At 43.3% G+C, this 22,566-nt stretch overlaps 1 protein-coding gene across 1 annotated transcript in view; it reads left to right on the top strand.

Moving 5' to 3' along the window:
* The window catches only part of GAREM1 (GRB2 associated regulator of MAPK1 subtype 1), a 198,424-nt gene that overhangs the window by 33,310 nt on the left and 142,548 nt on the right, over nt 1–22,566 (top strand). Inside the window, exon 2 of the mRNA XM_040354123.1 lies at nt 17,463–17,603. Coding sequence (XP_040210057.1) covers nt 17,463–17,603 — 141 coding nt within the window. The remainder of the gene's footprint in view (nt 1–17,462; nt 17,604–22,566) is intronic.

Genomic DNA, 22,566 nt, shown 5'->3' with positions numbered 1-22,566 from the left:
ACAAAATTAAATCTTTGCTATCACGGCACTAAGTGTTTGTCAGCCAAATGTGCCCTGTTAATCATTAAGTGCCAAGACCAGTGGTATCCAAAGTGCAAGTAACCTATAGCAAGCAAGAAAAAGCTTGTGATTCGTGGTTGTGGTCTACATTTTGTTCCTTAAGTTTGTATTACAATGGGGTTGATTTACTAAAACTGGAGTGCAAAATCTGGTGCAGCTCTGCACAGAAACCCGTCAGCTTCCAGGTTTTATTGTCAAGGCTTAATTGAACAAGCTGAAGTTAGAATCTGATTGGCTACCATGCACAAGTGCACCAGATTTTGCACACTCCAGTTCTAGTAAATCAACCCCAACGTGTTCTTGTATAAGCCTAATGCCTCGTACGCACGATCGGTTTTCCCGACGGGAACACTGTCATGTTTTCTTTTGGTCGGGAAAACCGGCCGTGTGTGTGATCCCTATCATCCAATTAGCTTCCAGCCTTCACTTTTTATTTACTCTTGAGTAGCGCGAAAGACACACTACCATATCTGCTCCCTAGCAGTTTTCCTGACAGAAAAAATTGCGGGGAAACAAATTAAAATATATATTATTTTTTTCCCGTCGCGAATCGCAGTGGTTTTTTTCCCTGCAGTTTTCCTATGGGGAAACACTGCTGTCGAGCAATATACACGGCCGGTTTTCCCGACCAAAGCTCTCAGGCTGGTGTACACGGGGGGGGAAAAGTGACCGAGCCGGTTCTCGGTTTTCCCGGCGGTCTTTTGACTGCCGAGGAACCCGATCGTGTGTACAAGACATAGTACTGAATTATCACCTAGTTCCTTTACCAAGAAGAGAGGCTACGGACAAGCTTTACAGTGCTATCCAGTACAGCCAAGTTGATCGTCCATCTTTGCCCATGAAAAGTTATACGTAGTATAGGAGTCTATATCTCTGTTTGTTTAATGCAAGGGTCTCCAAACTTTCTAAAAAAAAGGGCCAGTTTACTGTCCTTCAGACTTTAGGAGGGCCGGACTTTGCCCAGTTGGAGTAAATAATGCCCAATCTTTGGGGAGAAATAGTTGGAGTCATTGGGATGTATAATGCCTCATTGCTGGTGTCAGTGGAAGGATTATGCCTAATTGTTGGTGTCAGTGGAAGGAATTATGCCCAATTGCTGGTGTCAGTAAAAGGAGTTATGTCCCATTGTTGGTGTTGGTGGCAGGAATAATTCCACAAGGGCCAGATAAAGGCAAGCAAAGGGCTGCAGTTTGGAGACCATTCGTTTTAATGCATACATTTGCATCTTGAATATACAGTTTCTTGCATGTAGAATATATTTTAGAAATATAACTGATGGAAAATAGGCATGCCTGTCTGTCTTTTGTTGTCAGTTTGTTTTTCTGGAGTGGGATAGAAAATAAAAGTTTCAGTATTATTTCAAAGGGCATCCCGATTTTGTTCTTTTATTGTTCAAGGTATTCAGGCTCAGAGCAAAGATAATGCGCAAAATATACTAAGGTAATTCTTTCTCCATCTTAACCTACTCCACTACCCGAAATAACAAATTTTAACAATAACCTACCTCCTGAGCTTATTACCTTTTTGTTCTCTTGGTAAAACTTCACATTCACTCAATAGTCCTCTCCAGTCATCTGCATCTTCATTTTACATTCCTCCCTTCAGGCATTATACAGCTAAAATTCTAGTACATGCTCTCTTCATATCCTTGGCTGAACTATTGTAACACTCCCCTTTGCGGTCTACCAACATACAGACTGGCACTGCTCCAGTTCATCTTTAATCTTCTGCTTGACTCCTCTGCTTCTATTCCCACTCCTCAAATACTGCTCCTCTGTCATTCTCAGCACCAACTACCAAATACGTTCACAAATTCAGTGTAAACCCCTGACTTCAATCTGCAAAGATCTCTACGGTCTGCGCCTTCTATACAATTTTCTAATTTCCAAATGCCACCACTTTGTTTTATATCCTTTTCTTCTCCTTCGCTTTACTTCATCGTACTCCTATATCCCGACATCGGAGCCCCATCATTGGTTGGATTGATAGGACTAGTGCCCTATTGTTGCTATTAGTCAGTTAGAAGAATATTGCCCTATTGATGATGTTAGTAGTGGGAATGGTACCCCATCATTGTCGGTTAGAGGAATAGTGCCCCAAGGGTCAGATAAAGCCAAGCGAAGGGCCACAGAATGGAGACCACTGCTCTACACTATAAACTCGTATTCTTACTTTGTTGATTTTTCTAAATAACATATACAAAGTTCTAGTCTATTTCCTTTGCACAGGACCATCGGATAGTTAAATAATAGCAATGGCAGTCAACTAAAGTCATGTAAGGGGGTGTTAGAATAGTTCTTAATGTGGTCACTAGGTTGCTCCCTCCCCTGGGATATACAGTGCTTTGAAAAAGTATTCATACCCCTGACATTTTCCACATTTTGTCATGTTACAACCAAAAACGTATATATTTTTTTTTCTTGGGGAGGGGTTTTATCTAATAGACCAACACAAAGTGGCACAATATTGTGAAGTTGTAGGTAAATGATAAAAGATTTAAATTGTATTTATTTTTTACAAATAGGCATCTGAAAAGTGTCGCATGCATTTGTGTTTAGCTTCCTAGTCATAACTTTTTGGATATGTCTCTACCAGCTTTGCACATCTAGAAAGTGAAATTTATGCCCATTCTTTGTTGTGAGATTGGATAGAGAGCTTCTGTGGACAGAAATTTTCAAGTCTTGCTCAGATTCTCAATTGGATTTAGTTCTGGACTTTGACTGGGCCATTCTCAAGTATTTTGCAGACTCTAATAGGTTTTCTTCTAAGATTACCCTGTATTTGGCTCTATGCATCTTACCATCAACTCTGACCAGCTTCCCTATCCCTGCTGAATAAAAGCATCCCCACAGCATGTGCTTTTGCCACCATGTTTCACAGTGGGGATGGTGTGTTCAGGGTAATGTGCAGTATTCGTTTTCTGTCACGCATAGGATTTTCCTTTTCGGTCTAAAAGTTACATTTTGGTCTCATCTGACCAGAGCACCTTCTTCCACATATTTGCGGTGTCCTCCACATGGCTTCTTGCAAACTACAAACGTAAAATCTTATGGCTTTCTTTCAACAATGGCTTTCTTGCCACTCTTCCATAAAGGCCAGATTTGTGGAGTGCACGACTAATAGTTGTCCTGTGGACAGATTCTCCCATCTGAGCTGTGGATCTCTGCAGCTCCTCCAGACTTACCATGGGCCTCTTGGCTGCTTCTCTGATTTAACACTTTCCTTGCCTGGCCTGTCAGTTTAGGTGGGCGGCCATGTCTAGGTAGGTTTGCAGTTGTGCCATATTCTTTCCATTTTCGGATCATGGATTGAACAGTGCTCCCTAAGATGCTCAAAGCTTGGGATCTTTTTTAATAGCTTAACCCTGCTTTAAACGTCTCCACAACTTTATCCCTGACCTGTCTGGTGTGTTCATTGGCCTTCATGATGCAGTTTGTTCACTAAGGTTCTCTAACAAACCTCTGAGGGCTTCACAGAAAAGCTGTATTTATACTGGGATTAAATTGCACACAGTTTACTTATTGGGTGACTTCTGAAGACAATTGGATCACTAGATTTTAGTTAGGGTTATCAGAGTAAAGGGGGCTGAATACAAATACACACCACACCTTTTGACATCAAATTCCGACTTAGTCTTTAGTCTTTTGACTAAAATGGCATTTTGGTTTTAGTCCCATTTAAATTTTTTGCAATTGATTTTGTCGACTAAATCTCCAGTAAAGTTTGTCGACTAAAATGTCCTACTAATGGCATTTGTTGTTGTAGCCTGTGCATTTTTCCTATAAATTTAAATTGACAATTAAAACTGTTGCTCAATTCTGCCGGCCTCTGGTCACCTGTGACACTAAATACCCTCTGTTTGTGTGGGGAAATTTGTATCTTCTTACGGCATACTCCTCTGCCTTTTTTTTTTTTTTAAGCAGTTCCTGAATATTCTTATCCACCACATCAACAAGGGTTTCAGACAGTAGGGTTGACAAAACAAGCAGCTGCTGCAAGTGGCAAGAACACATCAGTTGGATCTAAGAATGAAGCTAAATGCTGGTTTACATTCCCTTTCATGTTCTGTGCAATTGTGGCAAGGTCTTGGTAGCTAGCGTTCTACTCAGCCACCTTGAGGACTTTAAACCAATCAAAGAGGGCAGGGACAGATAGGGACATTGACATGGTATCACTCTGGAGGGTTTTAGTATGTTCTGCAAAAGGCAGCAGCAGTAGGTCATGCAATGATATGAGCTTTTGCCATTCACTGTAATGCTGCACAGTGCTCTAGACCAGTGTTTCTCAACTCCAGTCCTCGAGGCGCCCCAACAGGTCATGTTTTCAGGATTTCCCTCAGATGAAATGGCTATGGTAATTACCAAGACAGTGAAAGTGATCAAATCACCTGTACAAAATAATGGAAAGCCTGAAAACATGACCTGTTGGGGCGCCTTGAGGACTGGAGTTGAGAAACACTGCTCTAGACAGTGGTCTGAGGAAGCCTGTAATGCTGCACAGTGCTTTGGATGGTGGTCTGAAGTAGAGCTGCACGATTCTGGGAAAAATGAGAATCGCGATTCTTTTGCATAAAGTGAAGATCACGATTCTCAAAAAAAATAAATATTTAAAGTTATTTTCAACACAAAATGGAGCTTATGTGCTTAAATACAGTATATGTAAATCTGATGGACTGTTTACATGTAACATTTTAAAAGCCGCAGCAAACCTACTGACCTTACATGCTTGCTAATGTGACAGAACACCTGATTTTCACATTTAACTAAATGTGAAAATCAGAGGTGTTCTGTCACATTAGCAAGCATGTAAGGTTTGCTGCTGCTTTTAAAATTTAACATGTAAACAGTCTGTCAGATTTACAAATTCTGTATTTAAGCATATAAGCTCCGTTTTGTGTTGAAAATAACTGTGAAATTTAAAACTCTGTTGGGTGTAACAAGATGTCCGCTTGCCCCCTTCTAACTAACATTACTGTGCAGGAGTGTGGGGTGAAGCAAGATGGCGGCAATGAAACGTCATTTCCTGATGAGACAGTCGCCGCCAGGTGTACCAAGATGGCCACCGCTCCGGAGCTAGGCCGAAGCCGGGGACTATGGCCGCACCCGAAAATCGCGGGTCATCCGGCCTGGAGATCGCGGGGGGCCTAATTGAGATTAATCGTGCAGCTCTAGTCTGAAGCAGCCTGTAATGCTGCACAGTGTGCTAGACGGTGGTCTCAGGCAGGTCCGAGGGATGGCCTGTAATGCACAGTGCCGTGGATGCCGGGTGTTGGAGGAGGCATGTAATGATCACTGCTCTGGACAAACGGTGGCCTGAGGGGAGGCCTCAGGCCTGTAATTGTAATGTACACCGTCACACTTACAGTGGGTGCTCTCTGCTCTGGACGGTGGTCGTCGTCGGGACTCGGGAGTGGGACTCTCGTTAAGAGAACTCGGGAGGCCTGTAATACACAGTGCTGCTCTGGACAGTCTGAAGGCTCGGACGCCTGTAATGCTGGCTGCTTAGTCGCTTGCTTGCTGGGAGCGTAAGCAGGCGGAGCTCCATGGAAATCGGAAGTTGGTTCACGAGGGTAAACATTCCTGCCTCACATTTTTTGTTAATTTCTTCGTTCGTTAACAAAAACGCAATTGAATTTCGTTATTGCCAGTAGACGAAAATGTGGTGTACAATCACCTTTGACTCCTGGAATGTAATGGTAATGGTGATACGGATTCATGCGACAAGAGAATTTTAACAATAATCCGTATGACATATGTCACCATTACCAAATTTCTATATATAATCTTTTGTATTGTTTAAAGAATGAATTGACTCCAGATTCTAAACAGAGATGGTGAGTGTAATTTTCACAAATGGTGCAGCATGTGCTAGTCAACAAAATCTATGAGATTACATCAAATGCAAAAATTAAGTGCATTCATTCCACCTGTACTATGCCCAATAATCTGTAAATGTGAGCCTTAGGTAGACGGTAAACTAGTGGGGTTATAAAGGTAATATTTAATATATGTTTTGTTCACATCTTAACTTGTTTCTAGCCATACGTTGTGCCAGTAGTCAGATTGGAAACATGATCCAAGAGGAAAATCTTTAGTGGTTATGGTCCTTTCTTCCAGCACTCAAGGTCACCCACAAAGGCAAACTATTGATTCAGACTCTTAATAGATAGAGAAATCGGAGACTTAATTGATAAATTTGGCTGGACTTTTCTGCATGGTGGGCAAAATCTAGGAAAGAGGAATTATATACAAGAGTATTGCTAGAAGTGAGTGCAGCAATTTGTACTACAATAATCATTGTAGTTATGTGCTACATCAGATCTTAGTGGGCTTTTTTGGCTTCTTTCTACGGCCCCTTTCACACGGCGGACCTGAAATCCGACGAATGGCGATACATCGCCATCTGTCCTATCGGATCGGGTGAGATCTGATGAAAACAGACATGCCATTTTTGTCTGATCTCTCCATAGACAAGCAGCGGTGCTTGACAAGTCCCTCTCCGCTCAGTGAGCAGAGAGGGACCTGTCATCCGCCGGCTTAGCGGAGATCAACGGAGAGATCTCCCGCTGAGCTGGCGGACGCCGCTGACGGATCCGCCTCGTGTGAATGAGACCTTCGGCTTTATGTACACGGGACATTTAAATACCTCTCCTGAACACTGGAATTTGACAGCTAGTAACCGACGGTTAATGAAGTCCGTTGTGCCACGTTTACATGCCACATTTAGCCACGTTCATGTTTGAGAAGAGTTTTTTTGCATTGTAAATGGTCAGAAATTTATCTCCATTGAAAACGCCTGTAAACAAAATTTTACAAGCATTTCAAATCCCAATAAACTTCCATTCCGAACACAATTTTCTTTTTGCTTAAAAAAAAATGCCACTAAACACAACTGCCTCTAAACGACTGCAAACTACTCGGTGTACGTGAACAGAAAGAATAATATAGAGGAGAGTTCAGGGGCTGCTGGGAAAAAAAACACGCCCAACTGCTCCTAAGCCTAAGTTCACATCAGGGCAATTTGACATGTGATTTGAAAGGTCAAATCGGAGCCTATTGCCGGCAATAAGAGTGTCCCAATCGGTGCAACGCCGACTTTGCGGACCACACCAATTTCCAAAAGTAGTTCCTGCACTACTTTTGGCGACTTGGGGGGTGATTTTAATAGACATCTGTGCAGGAACCCGCAAAGATGTCTTTAACGTCGCCCCTGAAGTTGGACTGAAAGCTTTTATTTATTCATGTAACCCCCCCTCCCCCCCCAAAAATAAAAAGCTATGGCTGTAACTGCATATAAAGTGTGCTCTGGATTGTGGCTTCAATTTGTTAGTGCATCTAAATCTGCTAGTACATCTAACACTCCCATCCCCTCCAGAAGATTAACAGTGCTGTTGTCCAAAGGGGTGTTTGTTGCTCCTTCATCCAAAGTGGGGCTCTCTAATACAGGAGGCGTGTTATTGGCCAGATCACAAGGAGAAAGCGGAGGGAAGGAAAGGAAAAATAATTCTTCCAAGTTAGCTTTGACATAGAAACCTGAACAAGCTGAAGTTAGAAGCTGATTGGTTTTTATGCAGAGCTGCACTCCAGTTTTAGTAAATTAACCCCCATGCTTTAAAATAATAAAATAGGCAGCTGAAATGATCTCCATTTTATTTATTTTTTTCATAAAAAGCTAAACTATACTCAAGTCCCCTTTTGTGATATTAAAACTCTGCCCCCCCCCCCTTCTTTTTTTTTTTTTTGTTGTCTATAAGCCCTGTATGCACGGGCGAGAATCCCGTTGAATAAAAACCGTCGGTTTTCTCGACGGAATTCCTGGCAAGATTTTTCTTGCCAAGCCCTGTGTACAGACTCGCCATTCTAAAGAACCGCCGTTCTGTAGAATGGCAAGAACACGGTGACGTCATCGACTACGACGAGCATGCGCTCATCACATTCGATGCCGTCACCGCCATCTTTCTTCACCCTGCCTATGCCTTGGAAGCTACAGCGCATGCGTCAAAGTCTCACCGAGCATGTGCGGGTTTTCATGGAGGCTGGTAAGCATACACATGCTCCAGACGAGAAAATAAAGAGCATGTTCTCTATTTTTCTTGTCAAGATTTCCGTCAGTTTTCGCGACGAAAAACCGTACACCCGAACGGTTTTCTCGGCAAAAAGATCTGCCAGCAGTTTTCTTGCCTGTTTCTTGCCGAGAGAACCGGTCATGTGTACGAGGCTTAGAGGATTATCTTGTTCGATTTGCATACGTGTGTGTGTGTGTGTGTGTGTGTATGTTGGGGCTGCTTCATTACTTTTTCTTGCTTGTATATATGTTTGTGTTTTTGATATATATATATTTTTTTTCTTAACACTTTAAAATTATTGTTCCTATACATAATTCACTGAGCCGTTTATTGCAGCAATTGTTTTCTGTTCATACAGAACGAATACTCCATTAAAAACACATAGGGCTCATATAAACCTTTGTCGCGATCTGCAGGAGATTGCTTTTTAGAGGGTACTTAAAGGGGAGTTCCAGCCTTTTTTATGTTTTTTAAGTCAGCAGCTACAAAAAGTGTAGCTGCTGGCTTTTAAAAAACATACACTCACCTGTTCCACTGTCCAGCTACGCGGCCGCCTGGAGCTTCGCTCGTCTCCCCCTTTCTCCGCCAGCACCTCCATTCTAACTGTGGGCACCCGACCGTGACAGCTTTCGGCTTCACGGCCGGGCACTCACTGTGCATGCGCGTATCGGCGTTGCACTACCCAGGGTGGACAGGCGATCGCCTGGGACCTGTCATGTATCGCCGGAGGGGCCGCCTAAGGCGATATGACAAGTCGCCTAAGCGGTCCCTGGGCGGAAGGAGGAAGTGGGACAGGAAGTCCCACTCCTACTATTCACAGCGCTTCACTTTTTCCACTATTTGTTATGTTACGGCCTTATTCCAAAATTGATTAAATTCATTATTTTCCTCAAAATTCTACAAACAATTTCCCATAATGACAACTTGAAAGAAGTTTGAAATCTTTTCAAATTTTTTTTAAATAAATAGGAAAAAAAACACATGTACATAAGTATTCACAGCCTTTGCTAAATATTTTGTTGAAGCACCTATGGCACAAATTACAGCCTCAAGTCTATTTGAGTATGATGCTACAAGCTTGGCACACCTATTTTTTGTCACGTTCTTTCATTCTTTGCAGGACCATCTCAAGCTCCGTCACGTTGGATGGGGATCGTCGGTACACAGACATTTTCAGATCTATCCAGAGATGTTCAATTGAGTTCAAGTCTGGGCTCTGGCTGGGTCACTCAGACATTCGCAGAGTTGTCCCATAGCCACTCATGTTGTTGTTTTGGCTTTGTGCTCGGGGTCGCTGTTCAGTTGGAAGATGAACCTTTGCCCCAGTCTGAGGTCCAGAGCGCTATGTTGAAGGTTTTCATCAAGGATGTCTCTGTACATTGCTGCATTCACCTTTCCCTCGATCCTGACTAGTCTCCCAGTTCCTGCCACTGAAAAACATCTTTACGACATGATGCTGCCGCCAACCATGCTTCACTGTAGGGCTGGTATTGGCCAGGTGATAAGCGGTGCCTGGTTTCCTCCAGACATGACGCTTGCCATTCAGGCCAAAGAGTTCTATCTTTGTTTCATCAGATCAGAGAATTTTGTTTCTCATTATCCGAAAGTCCTTCAGGTGCCTTTTGTCAAACTCCAGGCGGCTGCCATGTGCCTTTTTATTGAGGGGGGTCTTCAGTCTTGCCACTCTACTATACAGGCCTAATTGGTGGAGTGCTGCAGAGATGGTTGTTCTGAAAGGTTCTCTCTCTAGAGAGAAACACTGGAGCTCTGCTGGAGTGACCATCAGGTTCTTGGTCACCTCTCTGATTAAGACCCTTCTCCCTGATTGCTCAGTTTGGCCTGGCAGCCCGGTCTAGGGAAGGTTCTGGTGGTTCCAAACGTATTCTATTTACGGATGGTAGAGGCCACTGTGCTCATTGAGACCTTCAATGCTGCAGAAAGTTTTCCCCAGATCTGTGCCGCCATACAATCCTATCCTGTTTTGGAGGTTTACAGACAATTCCTTGGACTTCATGGCTTGGTTTGTGCTCTGACATTCACTGTTAACTGTGGACCCTTATATAGACAGGTGTGTTACTTTCCAAATCATGTCCAATCAACTGAATTTACCACAGGTGGACTCCAATCAAGTTGTAGAAACATCTCAAGGATGATCAGTGGAAACAGGAAACACCTGAGCTCAATTTTGAGTGTCATGGCAAAGGCTGTGAATACTAATGTACTTGTGATATTTTTTTTTTTTCTTTTTATAAACATTTTCAAAGATTTCAAACAAACTTCTTTCACATTGTCATTATGGGGTATTGTTTGTAGAATTTTTGAGGAAAATAATGACTGTAATCCATTTTGGAATAAGGCTGTAACATAACAAAATGTGGAAAAAGTGAAACGCTGTGAATACTTTCTGAATGCACTGTATGTCCTATACATTGCACACATTTGTGGCGCTACCCCTCTCACTTGAATGGTTCGTATTTAGTACTACCCACTAAATGAAACAGAAGGGGTAACTATTGCAGTACCTTGCAGCTGCACCATGTATATGCCCTGTACTGTTGCCTTAGCAGCAGTGCCGATCCTGACCTCCCTGGGTCCCTAAGCAAAATGACATGTCACATTAAAGTTGAGAAGCGGGGTGGAGGGGGGGTGGGCGCTGCCAACAGTGACATGTCACATTAAAGATTATAGTTGAGAAGCGGGGGGAGGGTGTGTTCTGCTGTTGGTAAAATGACATCTTACATTAAAGTGAGACGCGGGGGGTGCTGACTTCTTACCTCTTCTCCCATGCAGCCAGCGAGTTGAGAAGAGGGGTGAGGGGCCGAAAATGACTTCTCACCAGACGGGGCCTCTAGTAATTTGGGGGGCCCTCCACAGCTTTGTGGGGACCTAATCGGCTTGCATAGTGAGCCTAAAGGGCAGATCGGCCCTGCTTGGCAGCCTTGGTTGGTGATTAATGGGCAGTAGGGTTGTCCCGATACCGATACCAGTATTGGGACCGATACAGAGTATTTGCGGGAGTACTTGTACTCCCGCAAATACCCCAGATGCCTAAATAGAATACTCCCCCCCCCCCCACGCCGTCGTATATCACAAAGCTGCCGCCGCGTTAATCACCGCGCGGGGAACATTACAGTCAGCTTTTGTTTGAATAGCTGTTTTCCCCGCCGTGCATAGACACTCCTCCTTGCTCGGGATTGGACGGATCTGTTCAATCGCGAGCAAGGGGGATTGTCTCTATACACAGCGTGGCAGGGAAAACAGCTTATTCAAATGAAAGCTGACTGTAATGTTCCCCGCGTGGTGATTAACGCGGCGGCGGCATCATTTAGGTACGGGGGACATGGCTGCATGTGGGGGGACATGGCTGGATATGTGGGGGACATGGCTGCAATATGTTTGGGGACATGGCTGCAATATGTTTGGGGACATGGCTGCAATATGTTTGGGGACATGGCTGCAATATGTTTGGGGACATGGCTGCAATATGTTTGGGGACATGGCTGCAATATGTTTGGGGACATGGCTGCAATATGTTTGGGGACATGGCTGCAATATGTTTGGGGACATGGCTGCAATATGTTTGGGGACATGGCTGCAATATGTTTGGGGACATGGCTGCAATATGTTTGGGGACATGGCTGCAATATGTTTGGGGACATGGCTGCAATATGTTTGGGGACATGGCTGCAATATGTTTGGGGACATGGCTGCATATGCTTGGGGACATGGCTGCATATGTTTGGGGACATGGCTGCAATATGTTTGGGGACATGGCTGCATTTGGGGACACATTTAAAAAAAAGTATCGGTATTCGGTATCGGCGAGTACATAAAAAAAGTATCGGTACTTGTACTCGGTCCTAAAAAAGTGGTATCGGGACAACCCTAATGGGCAGTAAAAACACAGCTCTACTGCCTGTTTTTTTTTTTTTTTTCCTCCCAATAACATTTGTAAACTGAGCTTATTATGGGTAGTCTTCTTCTTCCTTCAGACATATACATATACAGTAGTATAAGTATGTCAGGCTTTGCAAGGATTTTCTTTTACAGTTATCCAGTTTGACGGTGCTAAAAATACAGCTTGAAGCTGATCAAACCAATGATGAGTGTTTAGATCTATCGGTTGTACAGTCAGCCAAATTGTACATGAGAGAGAATGATAACTTCAAGAATTCTACTGTAGTTAATAAATTAGAGGCCATTGCTGTGTGCCCCAGCGTCTGGTTCATATGTAAACTATTGGTTAATGGCTGATCCCTGTCTGAAGCTTTGACTGTATTTCATCATGTTTATTGACCATTGCTTTACACACACAGCGATCAGAGAACACAATGTTGCGGATGCTTTACTACATATAAAATCCAGAGCTGCTTATTATTTTGTCACTTGAACCTGCATGGCATCATCATATCTGAATAGTTGGTGTCCTGCCATATTTTTGTCCCACAGTCAGCGGTGATGATCAGTGATCTTGAAAGCACAGGTGTTGTCTCCTAATATTGACGTTCTTTTTTCTCTGGTTGCACATACCACAGTTAGGCCCCTTTCACATTGGGCAGTGGAGGTACGGTGACGGTATAGCGGCGCTATTTTTAGCGCCGCTATACCATCATATTTACCTCAATATTCGGGCGCTAGTGGTGTAGTTTTAACCCCCGCTAGCGGGCGAAAAAGGGTTAATACCGCCCACAATGCGCCTCTGCAGAGCGGTATTACCGCGGTTTCCCATTGATTTCAATGGGAAGGCGCGGTATAGGAGTGGTAAACACCCCGCTCCTATACCGCTCCAAAGATGCGGCTAGCAGGACCTTTGGAGCGGTCCTGCTAGTGCACCGCTTCAGTGTGAAAGCCTGCAGGGCATGATTTTTTCATGCGATATAGCAGCGCTATACCGCATGAAAAACGCCTCAATGTGAAAGGGGCCTTACAGATGTAGTTGCTCATGTATAACGCAGATCATTCTGTTATTGTAGGACCATTGTTCACTTTATTTAGCATATTATAGGTGCAAAGTGAACCTGCCATCAAACCTTAAAGTGCCCAAAGGAGATTTACCTGTAAAAAAGAAAGTGAAGATGGCCTTCCCTGACATTTATGTCACAAACTGTAGTCCAGAGAAACTGTAAGCTGAAATCTTAATTCATCACTTCTGGGAGTATTAATCTCTTGGTCCCCCGTGGCATTTATTGGTTCTGCTCATGCAGGAAACAGTAGTGGCATGGAAGTTGGTGGGAGGAACCACTAAGTGTTGGGGAGGGCCAGGAAGGAGATTAACACAACAGAAAGTAATGTTGTCCAACACCTTTCTTTGGACTGGAGTGCAGTTTGCTGTAGGGTGACCACATTTTCAAGCTACCATTCAGGGACACCCTCCCTTCCCAAAAATCAGCGTGGGCTGTAACGAATCACAGCACAGTGATTGGACACAAGAGGCGGGATTTATGATTTCTCCAATCACAAGCAGGGGGCCGAATTGTGCTTCTCTGGGCATTCCCGGCCAGCACAAGTACTTTCAGTGAGTAAAGCGGTGATGTGGCAGCCTTTTTTGGGGGCATCAGATTGGCCTGGGGGGGGGGGGGGGGGTTTGTGCAGTTCTTGCGTCCTTCACACTGCTACCCACCAAGTTCCTGCCATTTATAAAGGAAAAACGGAACAGGATTCCTCACATAATAGTTTATTTAAAATAAAATAATTGAAAACTGTATAATGAAAATACATTGTTTATGCATTAGTGTGCTTATTAGGCTGCCATTTTTGAAGTGGCAACTCAGTGCATGTAAGCGCAACACAATGCAGATATGGGAGCCATCTTTGGGTTGTGATTTGATTTATTGAAAAAAAATGGTGTTTGGTTTAAGGTGTATTGGCAGACCAGTCTAAAATAATATGTGTATTAAATACTACTACTAGAATAATAATCCTAATAATAATACTAATATATACTATAAAGAAAAATAAAAATTACTCCCCCTGGAGTGGAACTTTAATGGGCCAGACACGGATGTATGTAAAATATGTTTTAATGGAAAATACTAGTATACATGATTACAAATGTATGTAGAAAAATGCATCATAAACAAAGTGTGCATGTGTATGACAAATATACAACATATACGGTACAAAACAGCACATATAAACCAATGACCTCAAGACTCTCCTAAAAAGCTAGTTCCCTAGTACCCGACGCGTTTCTGGTGTTTAGCCGTCTTCAGGAGTCACAAACAGGGAGCAGTGTGGTCATGGTTCTTTTTAGCAGTAGTTGGTTTTGATCCTTTCTAATCGGTGTCGGATTGACACTCAGATGCATCTCCATTCTCACATTTTGTACTCATGAGATTTTTCATACGAGACCACTCGAATTGAGCTAAAAAGAACCGTGACCAAAAATGCCCCAAAACACTGGTGAGCCGCATTTTTGAGCGTTAATCAGCATTGGAGCAGTTTTTTTTTTTTTTTTTTACTGCTCAAAAACGCCACTGCCCTAAACTGCTGATAAAAGCCTATGTGTGCATGGACACATAGGATAGCATGTTGAAGCGTTTAATGACGGTAGAAAAAAACGCCAAAAACGGCTGCTGTAAAAACATCAAACGTCCAGTGTGCATGAGGCCTAATACTAAATATTTAAATATAAATAAAAATATACAGCAGCCCTCAAGATTTACACTCGCCTGCTCGCATTTTGCGACTAAATTTTGAGGGCTGGCGAGTGTGGGCTGCTTGGGAGCAGGGGGGGCGAGGAGAGTCGCCCAGATCACCCATTCCAGGATTGAATGGGTGATCTGTCTATCAAAGTTTCCCGGACAAGGGGGGAGGGGCTGTATATGACGCGCGCGGCGGGGAACACAGCTATTGAATTGAAGGCTGTTATGTTCCCCGCGGTTTGAACAACTAGGCGGTGGCGGCTCCGGCTCCTCTCCTACCCAACACAGGTAGGCTGCAATTGTGGGGGGAACTCTGGCTGCATTGGGGACATTTTGCTGCACTGGGGTCACATGCTGCATTGGTAGACATGGACAGGCTGCATTTTTGGGCACGGATAAAGTTGTTAATATTTATTTTTATAACTTAATTCTGCATAAAACATTTAAGTGTAATTTCATGAGATTTATGGCCTGGGTGAAATAATGTGTAGCTTCCCCACTGGTACTGCCTATAAGAGTATCAGTACCAGCCGTTCTACTCTAATAAAGTAGAACGGCTAGTGGGTAGTGAAGTGGGAGAGGGGGCTTGGGTGGCCGGCGGGGTGCGGGAGTTATCCGGCCACCATGGGAGAGACCTGTCAAAGTGGGCCAGTCTGGATGAAGTCCAGGGCCAAATTTCTGTCCCAGTCCAGCCCTGTGTGTATGTGGACGTAGCAACCCTTTCCTGCTTGTCCTCGAGATGGACTACACATTCACACACAGATACATTCAGATATGGGAATTGTAGTACACATATAGGGAAGCATGTGACCAGAAATAACGTCACTGCACGCTCTACACTAGTAGAGAATAGGAATCATTCACAAGACCAGAAAGAAGCCTTTAAAACCTGTGGTAAGAGACTTTAAAAAAACGAAGCCATAGAACGTTTCAGGTTAAAAAAAAAAAATTGAGTTTAGTGCCACTTTAAATCCCATTGTGTTGGCGTTGTACCCAGGAACGCATGGCATTTGAAATTCAACATAGCATTTGTTCTAAGCACATGTTTGCCAAATGGCTAAATCACCAGAAGTCTCATTAAAGAGAAAATGGACTCAATAGACTACTTGGTCTTGTTTCAGCCATGACTCCTCAACTTATCTATCTTATAATAAAATCAGTAAAGCTGGATACACAATGTGAGGTGTTTTTTTTCCAACCAGCAGGCTGAAAAAAAAAAAAAAAGATTTCTGCATTCACATAAGCAATGTGGGTTCAGGGATCTCCCCCACCCATTATTGTATTCTGATAGCGGGATACATTGGTCAGTGCTGCTGCCATTGGCTGCAGTGGATGATTGAATGCAGGTTTTCCAGCACGAAAGAAGCCAATCTGATGATTAGCTTCTGGCAAACAGAGGGCTACACACAGTTTCAATCCATGTGTACCCTACTTAAAATAGTTGTAAACCTTAGGCGTAATATATGAACAAAGCATATTCCTGTATAGTGTGTACTCGCTGCCTCGTTCCTCAGCTATCTGTATGAGTCTCTTCTGATGAGTTTTCCTGACACCAGGAGAAAAATGATGACGGGTTAAAACAACCTGTGATTGACAGCTTCAGCTTTGTTCCTGTGTGCTTTGTGAAGGGGGTGTGTCCCTTCCCTCCAATCGCCTCTCTGAGCTCTCCTAACTGATATAACTTCAGTTCTCCAACCCCTGCTTTTCTGAGCTGATGTAAATTCTGCACTTTGAATGGCTGTAGGGGAAAGATGGATGTAGTTGCACAGGTACAACTTATGTAGGAAGACTTGTTTAATCTCTGTGTATCACTTGAGGCCAGTCAATTTACTGGGTATAAGTAATGGTTTTCAACCACTTTAAAGTGTTACTAAACTCACAACAGTGACATCAGTGTGTATATGCAGTAAAGCATGCTTGTTATTTTCACTCTGGAAATAAGAGGTTAATCCTCTGCTTTGTGTATATCAGCTGTGTGATCTGTCTGCACAGATCCTCCTCTTCTTTAACTGACTCCAACCCATCTCTCGATGGGACAGAGCATTAGGAGTCAGGCTGCACATGCTCAGTTCTTGGGAGAGTGCATGTGATCAGCACAGGGCCAATCAGCACTGTCCAGAAAGAGGGTCAGGGGAGAATGAAAACTCCTACAAGCTTAGGCAGACAGTAATACAAGTCACAAGACTGCTATATACAGTACTGCTGATGAGAAAAAGCATTTAGCAGTTTATTTTTTACTAAAATCATTGTTCCATGTACCAGATATGCTCACAGCAGTTAGGCTGCATTCACACCTAGACGTATGTTACCGCGGCCTATTTTGCCGCAACAAATTGCGGCGTTTTGTCCCGCGATTTGCCACGACAAAACGCAGTAAAATACGCCGCGGTAACATACACAGGAGGGGTGACAACATTGTCAGCTATGGCCGAACGCCAAAAGCCGCCTGAAAAAAAGGTCCGGGACTTGTTTTGGGCTTCAGGCGTTTCGGCGTTCGGCGTGGAGATGTGAACCATCTCCATAGCCGACAATGTAAACTCACCCCTCCAGCGTATCAGGGGCTGCTGCGGCGTCGCGCTACAGGCGTATATACGCCTAGGTGTGAATGGGCACTAATAGTTAGCTGTAATGTCACAATTTAAAAATGTCAATAACTTAATAATTAGTATAACTGTTGTATTTTTATTTTTTAGGAGAGAACATTGAAGGCCTTCGGGAGAATGATTATCTCTTGATACACTCATGCCGGCAATGGACAACGATCACGGCTCACAGTTTGGAAGAAGGGCATTATGTCATAGGCCCAAAGATCGAGATTCCTGTACACTTTGGAGGTATGCCATGCGTCTCCTATAAGAACATATACCTGTGTTGCCTAAATATATAGGGGAAAGACATTTTGAAAAACAGATGTATTTGTAAGATTAATTTTTTGTTTGAGCTGGAAAGTACATCCGCATCATATTTAAAGGGATGGTATACTGATTATACAGTAAATAAGCTGATGTTTTAGTTTATGTACATTTTTTTTCTCTTGCTACCTAAGCTGTGAATTTTTAATGGAGCCTGTAGTTCAGGTTTACCTGTTCTAAGCAATAAGAGTGATGTATCTCTCTTCTGTCAGGTTCTGTGCAGTATGTGTAATGTGATCTCACTGCTTTTTAGGTCTGTTTTACAGCCAGAGTTGTTATCTGAGCCTCTTTCTGGTACTTTTGCTTACAGCTTGCCATCTGCTGGCTGCAAATACTAAAATTTGAAATATTTATAATGAATATTGATTTATGTGACTGATTAACTGGTCTTGTGCACTTTTAGTAACATGTAGAACAACATTTTGAAAATAAGGCAAAATCTGCCTGGCTCCTTTTGGCTACAATGGGAATGCCCTTGGATACAATACAATAGAGATGCTGGAAGAATGCTTCTGATGCAGGATCTGTTTTTAAGTTGGAAGCAGAGGGGGAAATCTATTATTTTAGTTTAAAGCTAAAGGGCCGAGGTTGCCTACCCCTGCTCTAGACAAACGGTTAAATACATGGAATGCATATCTAAACTACTTTACCTGCCAAAGACTTTGTAAATCTCATAGCCAGTTTTGTGATGGAAACAACCCTGCTAGACAGCACTAACAGGTTTTGGACCTCTTTGAACACCATAATATTTGATCAGTACATAATGGCCTCCCTCTGTCTCTGCTGTGTGTTCTTAGTGTTAGACATACACTGTGCAAAGCAAGGGAGTCCTGACAGAGAAAGTGGAACAACACTTTCAAGTGGACTCTTAATGGTCACAGAAGGTGGAAATCGGTGGTATAAATCTCACCGTAAAATATAAGAAGCCGGCAGGTGGTTTATTTCTAAAACCAACATGACCTTCTTGAGAGGACTGAGCCTTTAATAAAATATACAAAAAATTATTGGTTAAACATATTTCACCCCATTTATTCTTTCCTTATTATACAGACTTTTCATAATAACAATCTCAATTATTTAGAGGTTGGATGAAAGTTTTCTAAAGTCTATACATTTGTTTTTTTACCTTTTTTTTATTCTGAGTATTATGGTAAAAAAAAAAACCCTATCTCTTTAGCCCCCCTGTATTTCCCTCCTTGGCTTCTCTCACAATCCAATGCTGGCTTGTCTGCAGCACTGATCCATTGACTTCCTGTTCCCACGGGAGACGCAGGCAGCAGTGGGAGCGATTGGTCATGCTGCTGTCAGTCAAATCCTGTGAGGAAGGAGAAGGGGGTGTGACCAAGCCACACTATGTGTGTCTGTAGATGCACGCAGCCTGGCTCGGTAACACGCCCACATGGCGAAGGGAGCATACACATAGAGGAGGAGAGGAGAGCACTGGCTGTTGACTACCAGAGAAAAGGTATAGGACCGCTCTGCGCGATATCGTTGCACAGAGCAGGCAAGTATAACCTCTTTTTTTTAATAAAGAACTATAGCCTTTATTATCACTTTAAAGAGGAGTTCCACCCAAATTTGAACTTCCTCTTAACCCACTCCTCTCCCCCTTACATGCCACATTTGGCATGTAATTTTTTTGGGGGGGGAGTGGGGGCTTCAGGAAGAGTGGGACTTCCTGTCCCACTTCCTCCTTCCTGTAGGCGACTAAGCTTAATCGCCTACAGGAAGGGGCTGCTGTAGGCGATCGCCTAGGACACGTCACAGGTCCTAGGCGATCTCCTGGCCAATTACACGGCGCAGCGCCGGGCCGCGCCGCTCGCGCATGCACAGTGGGTGCCCGGCCGTGAAGCCGAAAGCTGTCACGGCCGGGTGCCCACACTGAGAATGAAGACGCCGGCCGGGGAGGGGGGGAGAGGGGGAGAGGAGCGGAGCCCCGGCCGGCGCGTCGCTGGAGCAGGTAAGTGTCTGTTTATTAAAAGCCAGCAGCTACACTTTTTGTAGCTGCTGACTTTTAATAAACATACAAATTGGCTGGAACTCCCCTTTAAGTTTTATTTACTATGGTAGATAGAAGAATCCTCCCCGCAGAGACATTGTATTGTGACAGTGGGAACTCGCCACTGTCAGAATGTTCTGATCAGAAGCTGCAGGCTCTGATCTAGAAAAATTTACCAACAAACCCATTTGTTAGAAGTCAATTGTTAGATCGACTTCTGTTTTAACGGGAGCAGCCACACATGATTTAAAATTTGTCTGGTCCCTGCTGAACCTACCAAATTTCGCTTTATATTGAGAAACCAGGCCCTTTACTGTTAGAGCAGCAAAAATGTGGAACCCCCTCTCCCAGGAAGTGGTACAGTACTAACTGAGTGTGGATAATAAAAATTCCACGCACATCTTATTTCAGCTGTGTAAACGACCGTATTTGCCAGTGTATAAGGCGACCGGGCGTATAAGACGACCCCCTAATGTGACAGTTTTTTAAGATTTTTTTTGCCTGTACTCACCGTATAAGACGGCCCACTTCCGAGGCTTCTGACGCTTCATATTTCTTCCTTCTGGAGCCATATTCTTCTTCCTTTTTGCTGGAGCCAATCACAGCCAGCGATGTATTCTATTAATGAATACAAAGCCTGCTTGGATTGGCAGAGGCTGTAACATCAACAGTCCACGCCTTTTTGACTCTCAAAGCCAATCCGAGCAGGCTACTGTATGTAGCCTGCTCGGATTGGCAGAGGTTGTTACTCCAATCCGAGCAGGCTCTGTATTCATTTTAATACAACGCTCACTGGGATTGGCTAAGCGCTATATACTGTATGTACACAAAGCTACATACAGTATTACTGCACATCCAGCTGGCATCCGAGCAGCTGACCCGGCGTATAAGACGACCCCTGATTTTTGGCCAGTTTTTTTAAGTGTAAAAGGTAATCTTATACGCCAGCAAATACAGTATATAGAAAAAGAGAAATGAGAATTGGGAGAACACACTATCCCATAGGGTATTGGGACTTTGAAGGATGTGAGGTTGTCACTGAGGTATACACACACAATTATAATGTTAAAAGTTTATTACAAATTACATAAATAGTTTGACTAGTTGGGTGGTCAGTGTATCTATCTATTTATCTCCATCCATACACCATTACATGACCATCAGGATAGCATGATACTTTAGAACATGAAATAAAAGTTACACTTACCTCTTATTTAGGAAAGTTTATATATGATGTATTTTTATATTGGGGACAACCATCAGAATGATACATACAATATAATAAAAGCCCCCATTCTATAATTGCACATTTTGTCAGCAGTTAGTAATTCTATTTAGTTTCAGCCGTCTCTGCGACGTTTTATGTAACATGCTGTAATGACATTTGAAATGCTTGGACATTTCCTGCCGCCAGCGGTGTGTGGCATAATATTGAGGCTTCTCTATTGTGTGCCATGTTTCATTAGTATCACGGTTTGAGCTCACCATGTGAGGAAAACTTGACTCGTGAAAATGAAACTGAATCTTTATCACGAGTATTTTATTCACATCTTGGTTTTCTCCATTAGCCCTGTTTTGTACATGGAAGGGGTGAGCGTGCGACCGCGGCTATTATTGGCATAAACTGACCATACACAAATTTCTTTAACGCACATTCATTCAGTTTTTTTAGTAGTTAGTTGGGGTCAAATGGACATGCGTATTTAGATTGCAATGGCAATAAAATTTGACTAAGCAGGATGGGATTTTTTCCCCAAAGGAATAATATTCTAACCAGAAAAGTCCATTCATCCAAACTAAATGTTAAAAGCAAATGATATATTGGAGTACTTTCAAATCGTGTCTTTCAATGTACTGTGAATTTTTATACGAATGTTCATATGAATGTTTGAAAATCCACTAGTGGGTACAGTACTGTATATACCAATCAGCCATAACATTATGACTACTGGCAGGTAAAGTGAATAGCATTGATTATAGCATTATAATGGCATCTGAAAGTGGGTGGGATACATTGGTCAGCAAGTGAATGTGTTGTTCCTGAAGCTGATGTGTTAAAACCAGAAAAAATGGGCAAGCGCAAGGATTTGAGTGACTTTGACGGAGTATACCGCCGTCACTCTGCTCTTTTCTCCTGTCGGCATACTCATCGCACTGCTGCACAACTGATTGGCTTTTGTTTCTTCCCCCCCCCCCCAGTTTGTGCTTTGCTGCATAGGAGCTCCAGTAGGCTAATACCAATACAAATGCAGGTATTTACATTGCTTGCATTTAAAAAGTAATAGGATGTTCTTAATTAATACAAAGCTTTATTTAAGTGTGTCTTTTTATCTGCCTGGAGTCTTTTATATCTGCCCCCACCACAGCCTCTTGGGACATGTCACAGGGCCCAGGAGACTACAGGACTAATCACAGGGAAAAGCAGCCCACAGTTAGGATGCCGGCGAATGGACCCGATCACCGACAAAGAGCCGGGTCAAGTGAGGGCATCGCTGGATCCAGGGACAGGTGTGTGTGTGCGTGCGTGCATGCGTTTTTTAAAAGTCAGCAGCTACAGTATTTGTAGCTGATGACTTTTACTTTTTTGTTTATAGAGTGGAAAAGCTCTTTAACCACTTAAAGGGGTTGTAAAGGTAAATGTTTTTTCACCTTAATGCATCCTATGTATTAAGGTGAAAAAACATCCGACGGTACCCCCCAACCCCCATTTTACTTACCTCACCCCTTGAAAGTCCAGCGCGCATCCTCGTGATCCTCTTCGGTTTCCAGCCTGGCCGTTGATTGGCTACGCTGGATCACGGGAGCGCGCCCGCAAAAGCTTTCCACCATGCGAGCTCGCTCGCATGAAGGTTGAATGCTTTTGTGAGGAGGAGCTGAGACAGCCGC

This window comes from Rana temporaria, chromosome 5, assembly GCF_905171775.1.
Source record: "Rana temporaria chromosome 5, aRanTem1.1, whole genome shotgun sequence".
In the NCBI taxonomy this organism is placed as follows: Eukaryota; Metazoa; Chordata; class Amphibia; order Anura; family Ranidae; genus Rana; species Rana temporaria.
This window is presented reverse-complemented; position numbering and strand designations above follow the sequence as displayed.